This window comes from Schistocerca cancellata, chromosome 2, assembly GCF_023864275.1.
Source record: "Schistocerca cancellata isolate TAMUIC-IGC-003103 chromosome 2, iqSchCanc2.1, whole genome shotgun sequence".
Lineage (NCBI taxonomy): Eukaryota > Metazoa > Arthropoda > Insecta > Orthoptera > Acrididae > Schistocerca > Schistocerca cancellata.
In genome coordinates, this window is record NC_064627.1 from 288919230 (window position 1) to 288945418 (window position 26189).

The window sequence follows — 26189 nt, forward strand, 5'->3', positions numbered from 1 at the left end:
AGCTGTAAGGCAAATGCCAGTGTTATGTATATCCCAACAGCAACAGAAAGAAAAGAAACGAAAAGAGAAATAATACAAAAATATCAGAAGAAACGGCGACAGTAGCAATCACACGGCAGCCACTTGATAGTGGACGAGGAGTACTCCGGAGAAAGTTCGGGGACATTTAACCATTTGATATGGCTGGAAGTTTGACAATATTTGATCAGGATATAACCGGTACCATGAAACCTTTCATTCGATCATGTAACATTAAATTGGCAAATTACAGCTACATATATGCTTGGCACCCATAATATTACTTTTTTTTCTTTTTAATCATCAAACATAAAATTGGTCATCCTAAGTGTACAAAAAGAAGCAAACGAGGTAACAATAGATTCGAAGTGACCAAAATACTCTTATACAAAATTCCTTGTTTACAATTGTCGCGGTGGCTGCAAATAGCAGCAACTGAAAGCACGAGGTCCAAATCTGTCGTTCTGCATCCAGTATCCACATCGTTTCCCAGTTCACCGGTAGGCAGGAGTATGAACCGAAGTTTTCTAATCATTCACTCTACAGAAACAAGGAGGGTTTAGAAAGTTCGTAGTAGCGGGGTCAGAATCACAAATAGCAGTATTTGGCCAGCAAATGGCAAGCTGGTGGCGTAAATTTCCTGATCAACAGACGTTGCGCCAATGTCCTAGTTTAAATACCAAACATCTCCGCAGTGTCTCAGTGTCTCATGAAATGAGGGCATGTGACACGGTTGGTGGTGATCCGCCCGTCGGATGGGGACGTCAAGCTTGATGGCCTCCTTGGTACTACTAGTGAGGAGTAGGTCATGTACAGGACACACACACACACACACACACACACACACTCTCTCTCTCTCTCTCTCTCTCACACACACACACACACACGCACACAGCACATATATGTAGTATTACAAGTATTGTGATGGAGCATGTTGTAAAAAAAAAAAAAAAAAAAAAAGTTGAGGCTGGGTGGACCCTTGGCAATGTAAATTTTTAGTTACTCTAATTTAATACAAGCTATAAAAATTTTTTGAATCCTTGTTTATATACAATGAAATTTTATACGGCTCTAGAGCTAATTATTTTCTCTACATTTTAAAACAGATATTTGTGATAAAACTTTCATCATAAACGTTTAATAAAACTGGTGCTGATGGTTATTGTCTGTGGGTGTGTTATGTGTGATCTTAGGCGCGTATTAGCACAGTAAGGCTCACCACTTCCCCAGCGTCCCTCCCGCCTCCCTCTCCCTCTTTGCACTAGAAACAGACGCATGGCATCGCTCGTGAATCGCGGTAAACCTGTCATCTTCCCGTCACGTGCGTTGAATTATACCATTTTTGTCTCCTGCTACTGAACGCGATAACATCTATTTGATCAAATTTCACTTTAAGGTATTTGGTATAGGAATGCTTCGTTTTGCAACGACTTCGTTCATGTGCCAAAATATTCTTGAACAAGATAAGGCTACTAATAATCCAGTTTCAGAAATATGCTTTAGCCGGAATGTATTGTTTCATTTCAGATTAAACAACAAGCTCTGCTATAAACAAAGATCTGGAGGTTTAAAAAGAAAGCTGCAAAAAGACCAACTTTTTGAAATATTATGAAACAGAATAGTTACAGCCTTCCTGCTTCGTTGTTCACTCAGTTCCGGACCAAAAGGATATAAAACAAATCACAAAAGAACAAGCTAATTCAAACAGAGGAAACAGAAACACGACTGTGATTCTCTTACTGTATGTCAAGAAAGTAATGAAAAACGTTCTAATTTAGATTTTAGTGTGGTTCCTGATTGTATTTTGGACGATCGTGGTACTTGGCCTCCAGTGATCAGTGATAAACTGCGACAGGGAAAAGCACCATCTTGCGCTGGTTTCCCAGCTTTTCACACCAGATAAAAGCCTTCTTTCAATCGACCTTTCGGGGAAAATTTGCGATGAGACTTCGTTGTACATGAGAACAGCCAATACCAGAACAAGCAAACAATTTCGACGTGAATGGTTAATGTGGAGAGAGTCGTAGAACAGTATTCGTGGCTTACCTTGCAGTGTTCATAAATGAAATCAGAGTTAATTTGCAAAATGAGGGTTTACTCTACAAAAAGCACACTACAAAGGACTTTATCGGTTGTTACCGATGCTTGAAAAAAACTCTGAGCATCGAAAACACTATTTAGAATGGAAAACTGTTCAGACATCATTGAAGGAACATGGTGTCAGCAGCAACCTTCAACAGATGGTTAACTGTGAAGAATAAAGAGGAAAAGCTACATTACAAATAATTCTGGACAGAACTTTTTTCTTAATGAGTTGATTTTTAGCTTTCCAAGAGGAAAATGCTCAGACTGGTGATCTTCACAATGGAAACTTTAAGGGAATGTTGGAATTGATTGGAAAATATGCGAATTATCTCCGTTCATCTAGCAAAAGTAAAAGACAACCAATTGATGAACAAAAGGATGATACGTCAACCTGACTGTCTATCATTGTACTCGCAGAATGAATTTATTTTCCTATGTGGCGAAAAGCTATTGAAAATCATTTTACATCAAACAGAAGAGTCTGCCTCCTATGGAATTATTATTGATGCAATTTATGACATTTCCCACCTGGAGCAAAACATAGGAAAATAATTCGAAGGTTGTGAAAGATTTACTGAATTTATTGATGGTAGCGGAAAGACAGACAAGGTCATAACTGATGAAATACTCTCCACATTAGAAACTCTTGGAGTACTACTTGCGGACTGTCGCGGTCAGAGCTATGACAATTACTCTTACATGCGGCGTCACACTAGTGATGTTCAGTAAAAATACTTGAAAAAACTAATCTGCTATTCTTTCTTCCTGTGGAGCACACTTTCTGAACGCAGTTGGGGTCAGTGCTGCTAAACTGAATTATGATATTGGGGCATATTTTGGAAATGCTGCAAGTTTTTATTCTTTGTTATTTAGCAATCTTGGTAGTTAGTATTGTTGAAACAGCATGTCCCTTTGTCTGTGCAAGTCTTTCTGACATTCGTTTCAGTGAAATACTATAAGTTGTGGGCCCGATTTTGAAACATTTTGCTTCGTTCCTCCACGGGCCAATATTAACTGCATCTGCAAGAAATACTGTTTTGGGACTCAAGAAGTACTTTGAATCTTTCAAAGACCTATTGATGTCGATCATTTTGGCACAAGATCTTGGCCTCTATTGATCACAAAACCGTCAGTACACAGAACAAGGGAAATTCCCTCAACGCAAAGACACAACTAATTAAAGACTTACTTAATATGATGCTGGTCCTATGAGATTGATGGGCAGGCATTTTGAATGAAGCAAAAGTAGTTGCTATGGCAGCCGAAATTTCACCATTTTTTTTTATCAAAAAGAAAGCCAATGCTGAAGAAAAGACGCATGAAAAACTTCAGCTGGAAGCATCAAATGAATCCAAGTCTTCTGTTCTCCTTCCTGTCTTGCACTTTGTCATGGCAGATTTGACAGCAATATTTGCGAGCTATGAACAGATTTGTGATCTGTTGTCACCACTTTTGGCTTTCATGGACCTAGAAAATGATGAACTGAAAGTTAAAACCACCAATCTTCTCTTAAAGTATCCTTCATACTTTGCATTCAGATAGCTTAGTTGACACATGAAGAGCGTCTGTGGTACTGTTTTTCGATCATAGAAGGACCTGATGAAGCTTCTCGACTAAATATAGGGGAAAAACAATCAAGTAATTAGTTTGGACGTGTGTTGTGCAATTAAACATTTCAGTACGATTCCATTTACAGCGTATACGGTTGGAGGATCTTTTATTAAACTGGCGAAATCTTTAAAACCTGGCAAAGGAGCACAAAAACTGGCCAAAGCCACGTTAACCATTTAGTCAGTTCAGCAATTGTCCAAGACGACATTTCTGACGTAATTGATCATTTTAGTTACAAGAAAGCTTGGAGGGCCATTACTAAGTAGTCTGACTTTTTATCCAGGTCTACGACTGATGTAGATCCTAATTTTAACATTCTGTAGCTATTTTAATTTTAATATCTGTGTGTTAAACAAATATAGGTGCTTTGGCCATTTTTAAGTAAGAAAATCTGCGAATAAAATTTAGTTTGGACTTAGAGAATAGTTGTCACAATTGTACCCTGTATTTTCATGTTAAATTAGCTTTTAAAAAGTCTGTAGTTAAGATATAACCAAACAATTTACAATGTAGCACGCGACAGTAAATTATGAGTGGGGTTGGGGGGAAGAGCCATCTCTCATCCTAGGTCCATGGCCGATAATCGAATGTGAAACCCATGGGCCTAATATGAATTTTCTGGCCATGTGTAGTATCAGTACTGAAATTGTATGGGTTTTAAGGATAAAAGAACTGATGGTGCGATATGAGGCATCTTTCACCTCTTCTAGTCTGGAATTACGTTCAGACTAACAACATGGTCCATCGTCAAAATAATCGCTATGTGGGGACTTAGTCACTTCATAATGGGAGAACGTGTTCAGTGTCACTGCCTTCTGATCTTAGTGTTGAGTAGATTTTGTTGGTTTACAAATTTTTTGGCCGTTTTGTCAGGTGTTGCGGCAACTGTGCATGCAAATATCGGTATAATCATGCTAAAGCTGTCTTCATACGGGACGTTCTCATAGCTTAGCACGTCGTGGTTGCTGCGCGCTCTACAACGAATTGTTGCCTTTCACAGAACGTGCTCCACATCGTGATCTGCGACCTCGCCTCTTTCCAGCGGCTGTCTGTGGCATATGAAGGGTAAATTACACAGTTCCTTTACGAAAACGCATAAAATAGCTGCGTTAACTCCGTTAGCGGTTGCCGAGGAAAAGCGGAGGAAATTGCGAAGACGGTTCCGGAGTCGATGGCTCGAAGAGCGAATATTACTGATACTACTGTACAACGATCACATGTAAATACTAATAGAAGTTATTCATTAACTGAATTAAAGGGACCAATGACCTCGCTGTTTGGTTCCTTCCACCAAATCAGCCAACTGCATTAAATCTTCATCCCATTTTAGGTTTTAAATTGATTATAGTTGAAGTACGCTGTCTAATATCAGTTTTAACACGAATAGTATTCATATGCTCGATGTTGTTTAGGCTATCGTCACTCTGGTGTAGCGTGCTTCATCAAATAGATTTCGAGATCGAGATTCATTTCGTAATTTAATTGGAGTGAAAGAGGAGATTTTTTCGAAGCTTGTCACCAGCATTGAAAATAATGTTTACTGACGAGATACAAACTTGTGGCAGTCCATGAAAACAAAAGGTCGGTACCTCGTATACTTTAGACAAAGTCTGATAACAGCAAAAACTTCCACTGTGTGACTTGCGTTTACATCCTGAGATAGATCGGGAGTTGTGTGCAGAGGTTAGATATACAGGGTGATTTTTTCTAGCATGTACAAACTCTAGGGACTGATGGATGAAAGGATACGGAACAAAAAAGGTGTAATGTACTTATGTCTTGAAATGCATGGTTTCCATGCTAGAAATCATTTATTCAATCACACTTTGTTACAGACTGCAGTCTGATACGCGCTGTACCATGCAGCCACAGTTAAAGTATGCATGGTTTCCTCCTAGAGGGTGGTACTATTCCTCATACGTCATGCCCTAGCAATCTCTCCTGCCATAGTAATTCGTAATGTTGTATCCGATTCACTTCTCTTGCTGACTCACTTTGTAGTGGATGTGATACAGCGTTGTACACAATTGTTCCGTATTCGAATCGAGAGCTTCTCGACATGGAGTTTACTTATGGAAAGGCAAACGGCAACGGGCACGTTCGAATTCGGTGCCATTGTGTACAACGCTGTACCCCAATCATTACAAGGTGAGTCAGCAAGAGAAGTGAATCACACAGCATTACTCATTATTATAGCAGGGGAGGGTGCTAGGACATCACGTATGAGGTATAGTACCACCCTCTAGGAGGAAATCATGCTTAATGTAACTGTGGCTGCATGGTACAGCGCATATTAGACTGCAGTCTCTGTAACAAACTGTGATTGAATAAATGGTCTCTGTCATGTAAACCACGCATTTTCGTACATAAGTTCATTAGACCTTTTTTGTTTCGTATCCCCTCATCGATCAATCCCTGGAGTTTGTGCACGGTGGGAAAAATCACCCTGTATAGTCACTGGGCACCCATTCCAGCCAATGGCCTCTGCGACAAGAATTGCAGCAAATGTATTATTTACTATACATAATATTGAATACTCAGGATAACACTTGTATTAAATTAATAAGAAAGATCAACAGTCTTTTAAAAAACAATCGGTGGAAAAAAATTTCTCTTCACAGCCCACGACACCATCAGTTAAGCTATAGCTTCAATACGGTAACTACACATCCGTGTATGGTATACACTGTGTAAGGGCTGCATTACCAAATATCATTCCTTGATATTTAACTACGACAAATTGTATCAAAATGACGCGCCTTTGGCTGTTAGTCATTGTGATGTAGCACTGAAACGGCATATTTTCGTAGCACACAAGTTCTAACACTAGAAACATCAAATACAGGAAGCCTTTCTCTACCGATCCGTAGTTTCCTGTCGTTTTGATAGAACAAATCTTACGTAAAGTGACGCGTTTTTGAGAGACCCTCAATTTTTTGATGCTTTAAAACAGCTTATTTCTATATCACATATTCTATGATAAAGAGAACCCACAGAGTACGTAGTTTAAGTTAATATGGTGACTCTCAAGTTCTGCTTGTGACGTAAAAACGATGTCGCACCTCAATGGCCACGTTCCTCTCTACAGACCAAAATCTGGCATGCCAGATTCTTCACTTCACGCTCCGCAGTGTAGTGGAACGTGGAATTTCACGCTGAGACGTTGCCAGTTGCTTGTCCACTTTGGTTTTCACGCCACGCGAGAGAACGATTTAACGGGTGTGAGACTGCCACACTAATATGGCACAAGTACGAGGGTTGCCCAGAAAGTAATGCACTGCATTTTTTTTCCTCAGTCGAAAATAAGGCTACGAATGCCAAACATTACATGTGTATTATTTGAAGTCTCTTGAGTGAGCGGGCCAAGTTTCAGTCACTTCCGACAAAAAGCGTAGCTGCAGGGCAGTTTCAAAATGACGTCTGTAGGTGATGTCGTTACCAACGACGTGCGGGCATTGAATTTATCGCTGCTGAGAAAGAAATATTCACAAACGCTTATGGAAAATCTATTTGACATCTGCTGTCGACAGAAGTACAGTTAGTCGCTGGGCACCGAGAGTGAGATCATGAGAAGGCGTTTCGGTGGAGCTCCAAGATTTGTAGTGGTCAGGGAGACCATCCACGGCTGTCACACCTGACACGTTCCAGCGAGCTTCCTCTTGTTTGTGCCATTAAAGGATGTCATTGTGGTACACATTTTGAGGACCATGAGGAGTAGATTCAGACAGTGAAGTACTGGCTCCGCCACCAGGACAAGGATTGGTACCGTCATGGCATACACGCCCTTGTTTCGTGCTGAAGGAAGGCCATAGAACGGGATCTTAAATTACGTGGGAAAATAGGATGTGTAGATAAAACACCATTATTTCGTACGTGTAATTCTCATTGCGTTCAATGAAGAACTGTTGAAGAAATAAATGCGGTACATTACTTTCTGGGCAACCCTCGTAATTAACAAATATGTTTGGAATATTCCAATAAATTGTCTGTTTTATGATGTTGATACGTTATATTACCGATCTCGATTTCGATCATTCCGCCCTATGGTATTGCAACTTTGATGTCGATGAAGAGTCCTGGCGCTTTCTCAGTTCATTCTTGGGCCTACTCTGAGGTGAGAAAAGTCATCGGGTAGCGACATGTACATATACGAAAGGCGGTAATATGACGTACACGAAGTGTAAAAGGGCCGTGCGTTGGCGAAGCTATCATTTGTACTCAGGCTATTCATGTGAACATGTTTCCGATATTATTGTGGCTCCACGACGGGAATTAACAGACTTTGGTACTTGGAGGTAAACGCATGGGACTTTCTATTTCGGAAATAGTTAGGGTCTTCAATTTTCCGCGATCCTCACAGTCAAGAGTGTGGCGAGAATACCACATTGCAGGCATTACCTCTCACAACGGACATCACAGTGTCGCACGTCACCAGTCCACAATTGTTCGCTAATGGTATGGAGAACATTATTTAGGATTTGAGGGAATGATTTGGCCACCCAAATCACCCGACATGAAACCCTCGAACATTTATGGGACATAATCGAGAGACCAATTCGTGCAGAAAATCCTGCACTTGCAACACTTCCGCAATTATGTATGGCTATCGAGACAGCATAACTCAGTAGGTCTACAGGGACTTCAAATGACTTGTTTTGTCCATGTCACGTCGAGTTACTACACTAATCCGGGAAAAAGGAAGTTCGACACGATATTGGAAGGTATGTGATGACTTTTGTCACCTGAGCATGTATTTAACAATTTCTATGCGCCACATCTTCCCTACTTTAAATGATCAAGAATTTGTGCACTATCAATGAATCACAGTTACAAGCAGTCAGCTCTTACTGATTCCTGTGTGCTGTGTGTAGTAATTTTGGAGGGGGGGGGGGAGTAGAAACGGAATGTTCATATGGACCCTGTAGTAGGTGGAGTAGGGAGCAGAGGTGGTTAATTGGTAGGATACGGGGAAAATTCAGCCTACCAGGGAAGAGATCCGTTACAAAATGTTCTAAACTCATTCCAGAATATTGCTCATGTGTCAAGTGTGTGGGAACCCTACGAAGTATAAGTAACAGGAGGTAATGACTGTATGTAAACAAAGAAGGATAGCACGAATGGGCACAGGGTATGTTCCAGCCAGGGGAGAGCGCCGAGGAAATGCTGGATGCCTGGAGTGGTAGATGCTTCAAGGTAGGCGCCAACTATCTCGTGAAAACCTATTACAGAGTTTCCAGAATAAGTATTAAGTGAAAATGCAGGAATATACTACAGCCCCCTATGTATGGCAAAAGTGGGGACGCCGAAAACAAATGGTTCAAATGGCTCTAAGCACAATGGGACTTAACGTCTGAGGTCATAAGTCCCCTAGACTTAGAACTACTTAAACCAAACTAACATAAGGACTTCACACACATCCATGCTCGAGGCAGGATTCGAACCCGCGACCGTAGTAGCAGCGCGGTTCCGGACTTAAGCGCCTAGAACCGTTCGGCCACAGCGGTTGACCGCCGAAAACAGACTAATCTAAATACAGCGGGCACTTAGGCGTTTAAACAATCACTGTTCTCACGATACATGCGCGAATGGAACGGAAACAAGCCCTGGTACAATAGGACGCACTCTCTACTATGAACTTCAAGGTAGTTTGCAGAAAATGGATATAGGCGCAGAAAAAAAAAATTCGATAGGCGCTTTCTGGAAGTTACAACTACCTCAAACATTAGTATAATAATACTTCCAGACACATTGTCACATTACTGAATGCATTTACACGAATGAGATACGAAAATGTCACAAGCGCCAGATGTGTGCCATTGCAGAGGATGGCCGTGAGTCCCGACATGGGAAGGTTCTGCTGCCGAGTTGCAAGTCTTTTCAGCTGACGTCACATTGGGCGATATGCGAGTCGATGATTATGAGATAATTACGAGTACAACACAACACCCAGTCCCCGACCGGAGAAAATCTCCGACCCGGGCGCACTGCATGGCAATCACACCCGCTGACTACTCAGCTAAGGGCGCAAACATTGCAGAGTATACGACTAACAGCAGAAAACTTAGAGTTTAACGTCACGTAGATGGAGCGGTCATCAGGGAAGTGTGTTGGGATCAATCTTGAATTTTAATGACCTTGCGCACAATATTAATAGCAGGCGATGCTCTTATTTGTAATGAAGTAATATCCGAAAACAGCTGCACCAATATTTAGTTGGATATTGATAAGATTTCGAGATGATACAAGAATATTAATTGTTTTAAATGTTAAAATGTGCAGTTCACAAAACGAAAACATGTAGAATCCTATGATAACAATATCAGTGAGTCATAATAATTGAACTGACTATCTCGTACAAACACCTCGGTGTAACAGTTTGCAGTGATTTTAAATTGAATTATCACATCGGCTCAGTGACTGTCAAAGCAGGTTACAGGACAGTGGTGCGACCCTCCCTAGAGCATTTCTCAAGTATGTGGGGACCCGTACCAAACAGAACTAAGAGGGGATATTGAACGTATACCATGAATTGGCAGCAGGAATGATCACGGAGATGCTGAAGGAACTGACAGATGTTTGAAGCGGCCTACTTAACAAAGTTTCAAGAGACCTTTAACTGATGATTCTAGGAATACGACAGGGTACCCTAAGGAAACTGATTTAGTTATTGTTCACAAACCTTCAGTCCCCTTCTTCACCCCAGCAACTTTAGTAAAACGTTTTCTTTCATGTCTGTGTTCATTCTAGGAAACAAAAAAAAGTCGCACGGGGCAGGTCGGGTGAGTATGTGGCTTAGGAACAGGGGCACCATTTTTGGTCAAGAATTGTGGTACAGACATGCTGTGTGAGTAGGGGCATTGTCATGATGGAAAAAACGGTCATCCGACTGCTACAAATCAAGCAGCTTCCGGCGCACACCGTTGCGCCATAGTTTGAAAAGTTCGACGTAGAAAGCCTCGTTAACTGTCTGACCATGCGAAACAAACTCTGAATGAACAACTCATCTCACATCAAAAAAGCAAATCACCATTGTTTTGATGGTTGATTTCAACTGACGAGTTTTCTTGGGACGGGACGAATATGAATTCCACTGGCTTGATTGTTGCTCTGATTCAGGATCGTAAGCACAGCGCCAAGTTTCATCACCTGTGATAATGTCTGAAGCAAGGTTTGAAACATTTCGGGACTCTTCTTTCAAAGCAAAGCGTTCTTCCACGCGACCTTGTTTTTGTTCAGCAGCCAGTCGTGGCACAACTTTGGCAGCCACCCACTTCATTCCCAAATCTTTTCTCACAGTTCGCCGCACTGAACTCCAAATCACTCCTGATAGCCCCACAATTTCTTCAACAGTCCATCGTCACCCTCTGTCGATGATTGCACGAATGTTTCCAACATTTTGATGTCTTCGGGCCTTGGAAGGACTACCAGAACGAGGTTTGTCATCAAATAACGTTTCAAAATTTTTTGAAACGGAAAAACCAATCAAACATTTGAGTTTTCCTCATAGCATAGTCCTTGTACGCCCTTTTTAACATTTCAAGAGTTTCTGTTGCACTTTTTCCGAGGAAAAAGTAGAATTTCACCGCCGCACGCTGTTGCAGAAACGAAAATCAGTCAGACAATTGTCACTATGAACTCTGCTCAAACTAGCCCTGTCCTTCTTCAGCGACGGCACTGGAATTACTGACTCAGGAATGTTCGATCTATGCACTTCTAAACGCAAAACGGGATACTAAAAAAGCTCTGGCCACCAAAAAATTATTTCGGTTTCTGTCGGGTTACCCCCTAGTATGCTATAACCCCTTTGTATCGCTCCCGCAGGGCGCGGGGACAAAATTCAACGAACTGAAATGCGCTCAGAGGCAGTGAAGCAGTCATCCTTTACAAGATCCATAGCTGAATTGAACGAGAAGAACCGAAGAGAAGTACCCTCTGCCACGCATTTCATAGCGGTTCGTAGAGCGCAGAGAAGCTCGCATTGCTGAAGGGCGAGGAAGGAAATACGTCGTGCCCTTTCAAAGGAATCATCCTGGCATCTGCCTTAAGTGATTTATGGAAATCACGGAAACCTAAATCTCGACGACTGAACGGGGATTTGAATATGAGTCCAGTGTCTCAACCACTATACCACCTCCCTCACCGCGTCCCAGGCGCCCGTAAGGAACCATTACAGTGTAAGGCAAACTCGAAAGTAAGAGGTGGATATACTGTGGCGAGTATTGTAGTACCACTGACCCTGAGGATTCCGATGTCGTAGGTGAGCTTGTCGTTGTCGAAGCCGTCGTGGATGAATGCCGCCTCCGCTGCCTGGGTCTGAAGGTTCGGATCATCGAAGTCCATGACGTTGGTCATGCCAGCTGACACTATCACTCGGCTCAGAGTCTGCCTGTAAAAAGTATAACAATATAAACAACCAGTGTGTATATTTCCTGGACAGAGAGCTGCATCTATTGTTATTACAGTGGATCTTATCCTTTTTTATGTAATAGGTTGTAACATTTCTTCCTTCGCTACCGCTGCATAATGATTACTTAATTAAGGTTGTAATTACAGCTGGTTAACTACGAAGTAGACGGTACTTATTCGTAACAAAACGGTAGAATGACCACCATACTGTCTGGATCCAGTCTGGTGAGATGTTTTAGTAATTAAAAGAAATGTTTAAAATTTTTAGGCGGCCAAGTGAATAGTTCAGACCACCGATCCAGAAGTCTGGGGCACTAGGCCTTTTTTCTGTCACTTACGGGTTCTTTCCCCTGTAAAAATGTTCTGTTAATGTGGAAAATGCTAAATTGCTTCGTGGTTCGAAATCCATGATGAAATGTAATTTGCCCTATTAATGGCTGGGTAAAATACACTCCTGGAAATTGAAATAAGAACACCGTGAATTCATTGTCCCAGGAAGGGGAAACTTTATTGACACATTCCTGGGGTCAGATACATCACATGATCACACTGACAGAACCACAGGCACATAGACACAGGCAACAGAGCATGCACAATGTCGGCACTAGTACAGTGTATATCCACCTTTCGCAGCAATGCAGGCTGCTATTCTCCCATGGAGACGATCGTAGAGATGCTGGATGTAGTCCTGTGGAACGGCTTGCCATGCCATTTCCACCTGGCGCCTCAGTTGGACCAGCGTTCGTGCTGGACGTGCAGACCGCGTGAGACGACGCTTCATCCATTCCCAAACATGCTCAATGGGGGACAGATCCGGAGATCTAGCTGGCCAGGGTAGTTGACTTACACCTTCTAGAGCACGTTGGGTGGCACGGGATACATGCGGACGTGCATTGTCCTGTTGGAACAGCAAGTTCCCTTGTCGGTCTAGGAATGGTAGAACGATGGGTTTGATGACGGTTTGGATGTACCGTGCACTATTCAGTGTCCCCTCGACGATCACTAGTGGTGTACGGCCAGTGTAGGAGATCGCTCCCCACACCATGATGCCGGGTGTTGGCCCTGTGTGCCTCGGTCGTATGCAGTCCTGATTGTGGCGCTCACCTGCACGGCGCCAAACACGCATACGACCATCATTGGCACCAAGGCAGAAGCGACTCTCATCGCTGAAGACGACACGTCTCCATTCGTCCCTCCATTCACGCCTGTCGCGACACCACTGGAGGCGGGCTGCACGATGTTGGGGCGTGAGCGGAAGACGGCCTAACGGTGTGCGGGACCATAGCCCAGCTTCATGGAGACGGTTGCGAATGGTCCTCGCCGATACCCCAGGAGCAACAGTGTCCCTAATTTGCTGGGAAGTGGCGGTGCGGTCCCCTACGGCACTACGTAGGATCCTACGGTCTTGGCGTGCATCCGTGCGTCGCTGCGGTCCGGTCCCAGGTCGACGGGCACGTGCACCTTCCGCCGACCACTGGCGACAACATCGATGTACTGTGGAGACCTCACGCCCCACGTGTTGAGCAATTCGGCGGTACGTCCACCCGGCCTCCCGCATGCCCACTATACGCCCTCGCTCAAAGTCCGTCAACTGCACATACGGTTCACGTCCACGCTGTCGCGGCATGCTACCAGTGTTAAAGACTGCGATGGAGCTCCGTATGCCACGGCAAACTGGCTGACACTGACGGCGGCGGTGCACAAATGCTGCGCAGCTAGCGCCATTCGACGGCCAACACCGCGGTTCCTGGTGTGTCCGCTGTGCTGTGCGTGTGATCATTGCTTGTACAGCCCTCTCGCAGTGTCCGGAGCAAGTATGGTGGGTCTGACACACCGGTGTCAATGTGTTCTTTTTTCCATTTCCAGGAGTGTACATCAAAGGTCAGAGGAAGACAAAGGCATATCTCCCCAAATGCCTATGCCTAGTAAAGCAATGCGGAGTTAAACTAAACCTACAAGGAGAGGAAAACGATAGATCCGTTAAAAATTAATTGTCAACTGCCATAAGGATAATTCAAATGGCTCCAAGCACTATGGGATTAAACATCTAAGGTCATCAGTCCCGTAGACTTAGAACTACTTCAACCTAACTAAGCTATGGACATCACACACATCCATGCCCGAGGCAGGGTTCGAACCTGTGACCGTAGCAGTCGCGCGGTCCCGGATTGAAGCGCCTAGAACCGCTCGGCCACCCCAGGCGGCTGCCATAAGGATAACGAGAATCTAGAACTTAATTTTATTCTACATATTTAGTTGATTTATTGGAATATTTATTCGTTTGGAAAATGTTGGCTGGAATGAAATTGATTACGATCGGCAGTGGTCAATCCTTTGCAAATGAGCGATGCCTCAGGCATACATGATCCACTTAGCCGTAGTGTACGCGTATGTGCAATATACAGATCTGTGTAAAAGAGTTGTGTGTAATTAATATCAGTTTCAATCAAGTATAATGTCAATGTTGACAGGTGCTTCTCCTTTTTTATTATTATTGTGCTGAGTACTACAGTTAGATGTCAGTTTAGGCCACATAATTGGAGTGGATACCACCAATAGTTTTAATGACTGGGGACAAAGCTATAATGACATCCTACAAAAAAAAGCACATTAATAATTTCAGCGTCAGTTCCAATAACTGTTTCTCTGACTGTGTGACTGCGAACAGAAATGTTACAAAACAATGAAGTAGGTGCTGAACCACACACGTGCCCACCACCGGCGCTCATACTCACACGTTTAATAGCTGTCGTTATACAGTATTTGATCAAAAGTATCCGGACACCCCCCAAAACATTCGTTTTTCATGTTAGGTACATTGCGCTGCCACCTACTGCCAGCTACTCCATATCAGCGACCTCAGTAGTCATTAGACATCGTGAGAGAGCAGAATGGGGCGCTACGCGGAGCTCACGAACTTCGAACGTGGTCAGGTGATTGGGCGTCACTTGTGTCATACGTCTGTACGCGAGCTTTACACACTCCTAAACATCCCTAGGTCCACAGTTTCCGATGTGATAGTGAAGTGGAAACGTGAAGGGAGACGTACAGCACATAAGAGTATAGGCCGACCTCGTCTGTTGACTAACAGATACCGCCGACGATTGAAGAGTGCCGTAATGCGTAATAGGCAGACATCTATCCAGTCCATCACACAGGAATTCAAAACTGCATCAGGATCGACTGCTAGTACTGTGACAGTTAGGCGGGAGGTGAAAAAACTTTGATTTCATAGTCGAGCGGCTGCTCATAAGCCACACATCGCACCGGCAAACGCCAAACAACGCCTCGCTAGGTGCAAGGAGCGTAAACATTGGACGATTGAACAGGGAAAAACGTTGTGTGGAGTGACGAATCACGGTACACAATGTGGCGATCCGGTGGCTGGGCATGGGTATACCGAATGACCGATGTCATCTGCCGGCGTGTTTAGTGCCAACGGTAAATTTCGGAGCGGTGGTGTTGTGGTGTGGTTGTGTTTTTTATGTAGGGGGCTTGCATCCCTTGTTGTTTTGCTTGGCACTATCACAGCACAGGCCTACATTGATGTTTTATAGCACCTTCTTGCTTCCCACTGTTGAGAGCAATTCGGGGTTGGCGATTGCACCTTTCAACACGATCGAGCACCTGTCCATAATGAACGGCCTGTGGCGGAGTCCTTACACGACAATAACATCCCTGTAGTGGACTGGCCTGCACCGAGTCCTGACTCGAAACCTATGGGATGTTTTGGACCGCCGACTTCGTGCCAGGCCTCACCGACCGGCATCGATACCTCTCTTCAGCGCAGCACTCCGAGAAGAATGGGCTGCCATTCCCCAGGAAACCTTCCAGCACCTGATTGAACGTATGCCTGCGAGTGTGGAAGCTGTCATCAAGGCTAAGGGTGGGCCAACACCATACTGAATTCCAGCATTACCGATGGAGGGCGCCACGAACTTTTAAGTCATTTTCAGATAGGTGTCGGGATACTTTTGATCACATAGTGTACGTTTTTAACTGAAGCGAGTAATTTGCAGAAATGATCAGTGAGTCACACTTCTCCCTCTACTGTAAATTCGACAAATGGTTCTCTGTTTAACGTTCGAAAAAATTTTCCAGTTTGCTCTTAATTACATTGTCAGGCCAACTTTGAAAACCACGTCTTTTATTGAGGGAGTTCCTTCGAAGGTTTTTCATGGACAATGGACATGCTGAGTGAGAAGATTGGAAGAATATGAAAGATGTGGAATCGCCTCAGGAGCCAAACTGCCGAAAACCTGTGTGGCGACGAAGTGTTAATATCACCGGACCATCAAAAGGTGATGTAGGGGAAGATCAGTTTACTTTTTGCCGAAATGTAGCAAGACACAAAGGAGTACCGACCCTACGGTGTATCTTAAAAGACAATCGAAAGAATGGAAAACATATGTTTGTAGAATTTAGAGAAACGTTTTCACAGTGTTGACTAGAGTACACATTTTAAAACTGTAAATGTAACAGGAATAAAGTGCAGAAGAGAAAGTTTGTTACGACAGTAGGGTCTAGTCAGATTGCACTTAGAAGGACACAAAATGGTCGTAGCAGAAGAGAAGGGTGTGATATCGGGTTGTGGCATATCCACCATGTTGTTAGATCTGTGCATTGGGCAGTCAGTAAAGGAAATCAACAAGAAATTATGTTAGACATACAAATTAAAATTCGGAAGAAGACACTAAATTTAGTCGCGCGGGATTAGCCAAGGTGCTGCAGTCATTGACAGTGCAGCAGGTCCCGGCAGAGGTTCGAGTCCTCCCTCAGGCATGGGTGTGTGTGTTTGTCCTTAGGATAATTTAGGATAAGTAGTGTTTAAGCTGACGACCTTAGCAGTTAAGTCCCATAACATTTCACACCCATTTGAACATTTTTTCTGAACACTAAATTTAAAGGTTAGCTGATGACGTTGCAATTGCTTCTGAACAATGGGGTGGCAAAGGACTTGGAAGATCATTCAAACAGGATGTGTACGATCTACAATACAACAGAATTAAAGAACTGGAACATTGTCGAATTGAATCACGCTGTGCAGGGGGTTTACATTAGGAAATGAGTTACTAAAATAGTGGAAGAGTTTTTTTCTTTGACGATGGTCGAAACAAAGACTGCCGATAGTAAGTAAAAGCCTTCCTGGAAAAGAGGAATTTTTTGACATTGTATAGTGTGTTAGGGTACCCATTCTCAAAGTAAGCACGCAGAACAAAAAATTAGTCATCCCTTTCAGAGAATACGCACGTCGCTTTGGAACGTTGAAGGGGGTGTAGAACTGATGCCTTGGAGTCACGTGGCCGACCAGCGCTAACAGCAGCTATGTCAGAAAAGTGGTGCGAGCGTGCTTGCCTGTCGTATGGAATCAGTGCAGTTTAATGAGTCAACATGTAGACGTGACACAAGGACAGAAAGGAGCTGTGTCGGCACTAGGACTGTTGATGTTTTTAAAAAAGTCGGGAATCTGATATATCGATATTTAAAAACATATCATCGGATCATCATATATCGATCAAAGTATCCATACATCGAGGAAGAAGTTATAGACGTACTGGGCTAAAATGTATCGGCTACACACTGTAAATATAATGCCAGTTCCAGAGCTGTATATGTAAGTATTGATTTATTATTAGATATTCTGTACATCAACAAGGTAGGAGTCTGCCTGTTCTCGTTAGAGCAGGAACTGAAAGGAAAACGACGCACTTTCACGCTTGGCGATAACCACTTTGATAAAAATATTGAGTGCATGTAAGTGGCGCTATATAAGTTGTCCGTAGTTCGGTTTCGTCACATATCGGATTTCTCCGGAACACTTTATGACGACTTCCCTGTTTTTTTTTTTTTTTTTTTTTTAATTCCTGCCAACGCCAGCGACCTAGCGGTTATAGTGTCAAAATTGCGTGCTGAAGTTAAACGTTGCAATCATGGGCGTACCCTAGAAGATATTCGCAGTTTTTCACTAGTTTAACGTTTTATTTAATAAGAAACGCTGCATGTTTTCTCGGATTGTACAAGTGCATTCTTGTATTTAAAATGTTTATTAAAAGCAGTTTTTCACTGGTTTACTGTTTTATTTAATAAGAAGTGCTGTATGTTGTCTCGAGTTCTTGTTTCCTGAGACTAGTATGACCTGCCCCCCCCCCCCCCCCCCCCCCCCCCCACCACCACCACCACCGCCTAGTTCAGATCCTGGGTACGCCCTTGGTTGCAATTTCTGTTGGTAACTCACCGCAAAGACCAATCTTGTTATTTAGGTTTTTGTTCCTCATTTTCAGCAACTGTTTTTGAAGAATGTTGATTTGAAGAAATAACACACTAATTGTGTTTTTTTTTAACGTAACGGTTGTGCTATTCTTGTTATTCCGTTCTTGATTTTATGGACTGCAGTCGTACTGTCAACGGCGTTTGGTTCATTGAGACGTTCCAGAACACTATAGAAGCCATTCGGAGGAAGAGACATAGCATGAATCTGAAAACTATGTAGAATCACAGTGATAATCACGGCCGTAAATCAATTTCGTGGCAAATCAAATGATGGGACAACTGGACTGAACAGTGAAACCCCATCCAACGTACGACATGGAGCTGGCGCTCTCTGAGCGCTGTTTGCTCCAGATTAAACAGTTTCCGGGAACAACAACATAATGGAATAGGCGACAAAGGCTATAAAGATTTGCATACGTCAGTACACATTCTCAAAAGGGGTCTGAGAGTTGGATTCACCAATGAAGCAAGTGCATCGCTTTTAATGAAGAATAAATAGTAATTTTATATAGATAAAGAGACTCTCCAGCAATACGTGGGAGACAAGAGGTTTACTTCTAAACGCCGTAGAGATACAGCGAGATCCCTGCTGGATTGTTTCATGGTGAGACAGATATTTCGAAATCAGCGGATTATAAGGCATACCCAGTAACAGATACAGATTGATATCACAGTTTAGTAAATTGAAGAATAGACTGTAGTTTAAAAGAATCGCCCAGAAGAATGGATGTGGAAAGAAATGGTATAAAGAACTCTGAAAAATGACGATGTGCAGTTGAAGCTCTCTGCGGATGTACATAGTTCGATAATGAATATGACAGTAAGCAGTTGAGTCGTAGGGGAATGGACATCTCAAAGAAGAGTAATCACAGTAGCTGGAGAGATAGGTACAAGAGAGACAGCTGCGAAAAAACACTGGGTAACAGAAGTAATTCTTCAATTAATCGACGAAAGAGGTAAGTACAGAAATGTTCATGGAAAGAGGGGAAGTGCGAGAAGTATTGCACAATTAGCATGCATCGAAGTTGCTGACAAGGATAATACAAAGAAGAATGGAAAAGAAAACTGAAGATCTGTTAGACAACAGTCAGTTTTTCCTTACGAAAGGAAAATGCACTGCGGAGGCAATTCTGACGTTGGGCCTGCTAATGGAAGTAAGACACGTTCATAAGAGTTGTAGACATAGAAAAACCGTTAGCCAATGTAAAATATCGCAACGCGTTCGAAATTCCCAGAAACATAGGTATAAAGCGAAATGACTGTAATGTACAGTTTGTACAGAAACAAAGAGGGAACAATAAGAAAGGAAGACGAAGAACGAAGTATTGGAATTAAAAAGGGTGTAGGACTTAGTCCCTTGCAGCGCAGTTTATACATAGAAGAAACAGTGAGCGAGTAGGATTAAAATTCGGAGTGAAGATGAAGCAGTTCTGCTACATACAAAATAAAACATGACGGACGAAGCAAAGAGGACATAAAATGAGCCTAGCACAGTAAAAGGGGGCATTTGTGGTCATAAGAAGCCTACTAGTATCAAACATCGCTCTTAATTTCAGGACGAAATTACTGAGAGTGAGAATTGGGAGTACAGCAGTGTCTAGAAGTGAATCGTGAACTGGGGGAAAACCAGATAAGAAGACATTCAGATCTTTTGAGATGCGGTGCTACAGAAGGATGTTTGAAATTATGTGGATTAATAAGATAATGAAAAGGTTATCCGAAGAATGGAGAAAACGAAATTTGCGCGTGGTATTATTGATCAGAAGTCCCAACTGCGATGTTCGGTCACCTGGTGCAAGTAATTTTATTTGACGTCAATGGCGCGTTGATGATGATGATGAAATAGTGGTGGGCAAATACGCACACACTCAGTCCCGAGCGGAAAACATCCGCGACCCGGCCGCGAATCGAAACCGGAAGACACGTGCTGGAGATTCAGCAACGCTAAACAAAAGACCACGAGCTGCTGATAGAATGGGCGAATAAAGAATCATATGGAAAACGCTGACAAGAAGAAGGTACAGGATGATAGGACATGTGTTAAGACGGGGTAATAATTATCATGCAACTAGTGGCAGCTGTAAAAGGTAAAAGCTGCAGGGAAAAACTAAGATTGGTATATATCCAAAAAATAATTAAGGACGAAGCGCTGCTCTGAAAGGAAGATTTTGGCAATGGCGAGTAAATCGTGCCGAACCGCAACAGACCGGTCAGAAGACTGGTGACTAGAAAAAAAAAAGAAAGAAATTAGCAGACCTACCGGTACGGGTAGAGGCAGTGACCAGCTGTGAGCACGTGACGGGCGTCGATGATGGAACCACCACAAAAGTGGCTGCCGCCGTTGCCGATGATATACTTTCGTTGCAGCGACACCTGGAAGACAGACAAGGAGTAGTCAGTATGGCTGGATGTAGGCTACAGCTTCCGGTGGTGGTAGAGTGGAAGAAGTGAATGTGTATTAAGGTCTTGCGGCGGGGGAGATGTTTATAAGGAGGCTTGGTTTTGTCGGTCAGGTACATGATACACGCATAACAGAAGAAAGGATTACGAGAGAGTGTAGCATTGGCAGTACGAATGAGAGAGGAGAAAGACTAATTGAGTCCTTCAATAAATTTCAGCTAGTAATATCAAGAACCAACAAGGGGAGGAGGTACACTTGGAAAAACCCAGGAGATAGGGAGATCCAGTTAGACTACATCCTGGTGAGACAGAGATTACGAAATCAGATATTGGATTGTAAGGGGTGACCAGGAGCAGACATAGATCCAGATCTCAATTTAGTAATGAAGAGGAGTAGGTTGAAGGTTAAGAGACTGGTCAAGGAGAATCAATGCGCAAAGAAAAGGGATAAGGGAGTAACAAGGAATGAAGACATATGCTTTAACTTCTCTTAGGCTATAGATACCATAATGAATACCCTAGTAGGCAGTTCAGTTGAAGAAGAATAAACATATCTAAAAAGGACAATCACCAAAGTTGGACAGAAAAACATAGGTACGAGGAAGGTAACTACGAACAAACCGTGGATAACAGGAGAAGTACTTCAGTTGATTGACGAAAGAGGAGAATACAAAAACGTTCAAAAATTTAGGAACGCAGAAATAAAAGTCACGTAATAATAAAACAAATAGGAATGCAGGGAAGCTAAGACGAATTGGCTGCATGAAAAATGTGAAGAAATCGAATAAGAAACGACTCTCGGAAGGACTGATTCAGCATATAACGAAGTCAAAACAATATTCTGTGAAACTGGAAGCTGGGCAGGAACAATGAGAGTGCAATGGGAATTCCACTGTTAAATAGAGGGAAATGAGGGGATAGGTGGGACGAATACAATGAAGGCCTCTGTAATGGGGAATATGTGCCTCACTACGTGACAGAAGATACACGAGTCGGCAGGGATGAGAAAGGGAATACAGTATTAGAATCAGGATTTAAATGAATTTTTGGCAACTTAAGATTAAATAAGACAGAAGGGGTAGACAATATTCCATCGGCATTTCTAAAATCATTGGGGGAAGTGGGAGCATAACGACTATTGACATAGGTGTGTACAATGTATGAGACTGGCGATATACCATGAGACTTTCGGAAAAATGTCATCCTCGCGTTTCCGAATATTGCAAGAGCCGACAAGAGCTCGAATTATCACACAATCAGCATAACAGATCATGCATTGAGGTCGGTGAGAAGAATAATATACTGAGGATGTGTTACATGACGATCAGTCTTGCTTTAGGAAAGGAGGCAACCTTGCAATTGATAATGGAAGCAAGACTGAAGAAAAATCAAGGCACTTCCATAGGATTTGTCGACCTGGAAAAAGCGTACCACAATGTAAAATGGTGCAAGAAGTTCGATATTCCGAAAAACATAGGGTTTAGCTATAGGGAAAGACGGATAATATACAACATGTGCAGCATCCAAGAGGAAAGAGTAAGACTGGTAGACCAAGAACGAGGTGTTCGGATTAGAAAGGATGTAAGACAGGGTGTAGTCTTTCTCTCTCACTGTGTAGTGCATACATCGAAGTAGCATTGACCGAAATAAAATATAGGATAAGAGTAGGATTAGCATTCAAGCTGAAAGGATATCAGTGGTAAGATTTGATGATGACATTGCTATCCTCAGTGAAAATGAAGAAGAATTAAAGGATGTGCTGAGTGGAATGGATAGTCTAATGAACATAGAATATGGATTGAGAGTTAATCGAAGAAAGATGAAAGTAATGAGAAGTAGCAGAAATGAGAACAGCGAGAAACTTATCGTCAGAACTCGGAATCACGAAGTGGCCGAAGTTAAGGAATTCTTCTACGTTGGAAGCAAAATAAAGAGCGCACTAGCACTGGCAAAAAGGGCGCTCCTGTCCGAGAGAAGTCTACTAGTATCAAATATAGGCATTAATTTGAGGAAGAAGTTTATGAGGAAAAAGGAAATCGCTGTGGAAACCCTGAGAACTAGCTGTAGCGGAAAACGGAGGAGTGTGACTTACCTGGTAGGGGAACTCCAGGATGGAGGCATTTCTTCCCCCTATGATGCGGCCGGCGAGGGTCTGGAAGCTGCGGTTACGTCCCCACCCTGCAACACAACACAGCAGAATCACGGCACCAATCCACCGAACCAGGCAGGTAGCCAACACGTCGAAGAAGATCAGCAACGTAGAACACGACATGACGGTTTGACGGCCGCACAGAGTCCACGGTTGTCGCTAGGAAGAATTGTCACTTACGAGGGTTGACCAGAAAGTAAGTTCCGATAGGTCGCAAAATGGACACCACAGTGAAAACCCGATGAAGCTTTGCGCAGATGTGTTGGGTCGTGTCTCTAGTATGTCCGTCGATTGCATCAAGACGCTCTTTCCAGTTGTGAGCGCACTGTAAGCTAGTAAAGGCGACTAGAACAACGACGTCTCCCGCCAAGTAGGAGGGCCCGATGAGAGGCTTTGCCTTTTATTTATTTATTTATTGTTCCGTGGGACCAAATTAAGGAGAAGTCTCCATGGTCATGGAACGAGTCAATACATGAAATTATAACACGATAGTAGAAACAGATAAAATGAAATATAAAGAACATATTCAGGCGAAAAGTCGTAAGTTTAAATAAAGAAAATCAACAATGTAACACTGGAATTTGCTTAATTTTTTAGCTCTTCCAGGAGCTCCTCGACAGAATAGAAGGAGTGAGCCATGAGGAAACTCTTCAGTTTAGACTTAAAAGAGTTTGGGCTACTGCTAAGATTTTTGAGTTCTTGTGGTAGCTTATTGAAAATGGATGCAGCAGAATACTGCTCTCCTTTCTGCACAAGAGTCAACGAAGTGCATTCCACATGCAGATTTGATTTCTGCCTAGTATTAACTGAGTGAAAGCTGCTATCTCTTGCGAATAGGCTAATATTGCTAACAACAAACGACATTAAAGAAAATATATACTGTGAGGGCAATGTCAGAATTCCCAGACTATTGAATAGGGGTCGACAAGAGGTTCTCGAACTTACACCACATATAACTCGAACAGCCCGTTTTTGAGCCAAAAGTACCCTTTTTGAATCAGAAGAATTACCCCAAAAATAATACCCTACGACAAAAGCGAATGAAAATATGCGAAGTAGACAATTTTTCGTGTTGAACTGTCACTTATTTCAGATACTGTTCTAATGGTAAATAAAGCAGCATTTAGTTTCGGAACAAGATCCTGGACATGGGCGATCCAATTGTAAGCTACTCCCCTTACTCCATAATGGTCCAACTTCTGCAGTAATGTTTTGTGGTCAACACAGTCAAAAGCCTTCGTTAAATCAAAGAAAACACCTAGCGTTCACAACCTTTTATTTAATCCGTCCAAAACCTCACAGAGAAAAGAGAATATAGCATTTTCAGTTGTTAAACCATTTCTAAAACCAAACTGAACATTTGACAGCAAATTATGTGAATTTAAATGCTCCAGTAACCTTGTATATACAACTTTCTTGATAACTTTAGCAAACACCGATGGCATAGAAATAGGTCTAAAATTGTCAACATTATCAATGTCTCAGTTTTTATAAAGTGGCTTCACTACCGAGTACTTTAATCGGTCAGGAAACTGACCACTCCTAAAGGAAAAGTTACAGATACGGCTAAGTACTGGGCTAACATACATAGAACAATACTTCAGTATTCTGCTAGATACCCTGTCATATCCACGAGAGTTCTTGGTCTTTAGTGATTTAATTATTAACTCAATCTCCCTCTTGTCAGTATCATGGAGGACCATTTCAGGTAACAGTCTCGGAACACTTTTTTCTAAGAGCGCTATATGATTCCCTGTTGGGACTAGGTTTCTATTTAGTTCACCTGCTATATTCAGAAAGTGATTATTAAATACTGTACATATATGCGACCTATCAGTAACACGGACATTCCCACAACGCACTGATTCTATATCCTCGACCTGTCTCTGCAGACCAGCCACTTCCTTTACGACTGACCATATGGTTTTAATTTTATCCTGAGACGTAGCTATTCTATCTGCATACCACATACTTTTTGCCTTCCTAATAACATTTTTAAGCACCTTACAATACTGTTTCTAATGGGCTGCTGCATTTAGATTTTGCCTGTTTCTAGCGTTTTCATATAATTGCCACTTTGTTCTACAAGATATTCTTATCCCTCTAGTCAGCCACGCAGGCTACCTGTTTGTGCTAGTACCCTGTTTTGAACGTTCTAACGGAAAGCAGCTTTCAAAGAGCACGAGAAAAGTCTTGAGAAAAGCATTATATTTATCATCTACTGTATCAGCGCTATAAACATCTTGCCACTCTTGTTCCTTGATAAGGTTTACAAGGGTCTACAGCTACTGGATCAGCTTTCCTAAACAGTTGATAACTATATTTAATATGTGTTGCAGCACAAAAATCTTTTAGAGATAAAATTTGTGCATCATGATCTGAAAGGCCATTCACCTTTTTGCTAACATAATGCCCTTCTAATAATGAGAAATGAACAAAAATGTTGTCTATGGTTGTTCTACTGTTCCCTTGCACTCTCGTTGGAAAGAATACAGTTTGCATAAGATTATATGAATTAAGGAGGTCTACCAGCATCCTTTTCCTTGCACAATCACTTATACAATTAATGTTGAAGTCACCACATATAACTAACTTTTTGTATTTCCTATAAAGTGAACCAAGAACCTCCTCTAGCTTTAGCAAAAATGTTGTGAAATCGGAGTCTGGGGATCTATAAATAACAACAGTTAGAAGTTTAGCTCCATTAAATTTAACCACACCTGCACAACATTCAAACACCTTTTCAGTGCAGTACTTTGTAACATCAATTGACTCAAATGGGATGCCATTTTTCACATACATGGCTACTCCCCCACACCGCAAAAAGCTCCTAGAAAAGCTGCCAGCCAACCTGTATCCTGGTAAAGGAAGCCTCTGAATTATCTCCTTATTTAAGAAGTGTTCAGATATACCAATAATTTCAGAGTCAACATCTATAAGCAGTTCACTAACTTTATCTCTAATACCTTGTGTATTTTGATGAAATATACTGATTCCCTCATTACTCGGATACCTAAACTTTGTCAAAAGTGGTTCCTTTGTTAGAGAGACTTCCCTTAAGCAGGAATACCTATCAGCAGACTTCAATCTAAAAAAGGTGCAGCTCTAACACCCACTACTGCAGGAATTTTCCCATGAGTGATCCCACCACCCCCACCTATGCTGTCACCTATAAGCTTTTCCAACCTCCCCTTCCCATACCTGTTGAGGTGCAGGCCATGTCTAGTGAACCCCGTCCTGCTGATAGACT

General features: G+C 42.4%; 1 protein-coding gene across 1 annotated transcript in view; it reads right to left on the reverse strand.

Moving 5' to 3' along the window:
* Nucleotides 1-26189, reverse strand: part of LOC126153392 (trypsin-1-like) — a 173398-nt gene that overhangs the window by 19834 nt on the left and 127375 nt on the right. The window contains exons 2-4 of the mRNA XM_049916068.1: nucleotides 22883-22968; nucleotides 20651-20763; nucleotides 11950-12100 (exon numbers count right to left, since the gene is read on the reverse strand). Of these exons, the coding sequence (XP_049772025.1) occupies nucleotides 11950-12100; nucleotides 20651-20763; nucleotides 22883-22968 (350 nt within the window). The remainder of the gene's footprint in view (nucleotides 1-11949; nucleotides 12101-20650; nucleotides 20764-22882; nucleotides 22969-26189) is intronic.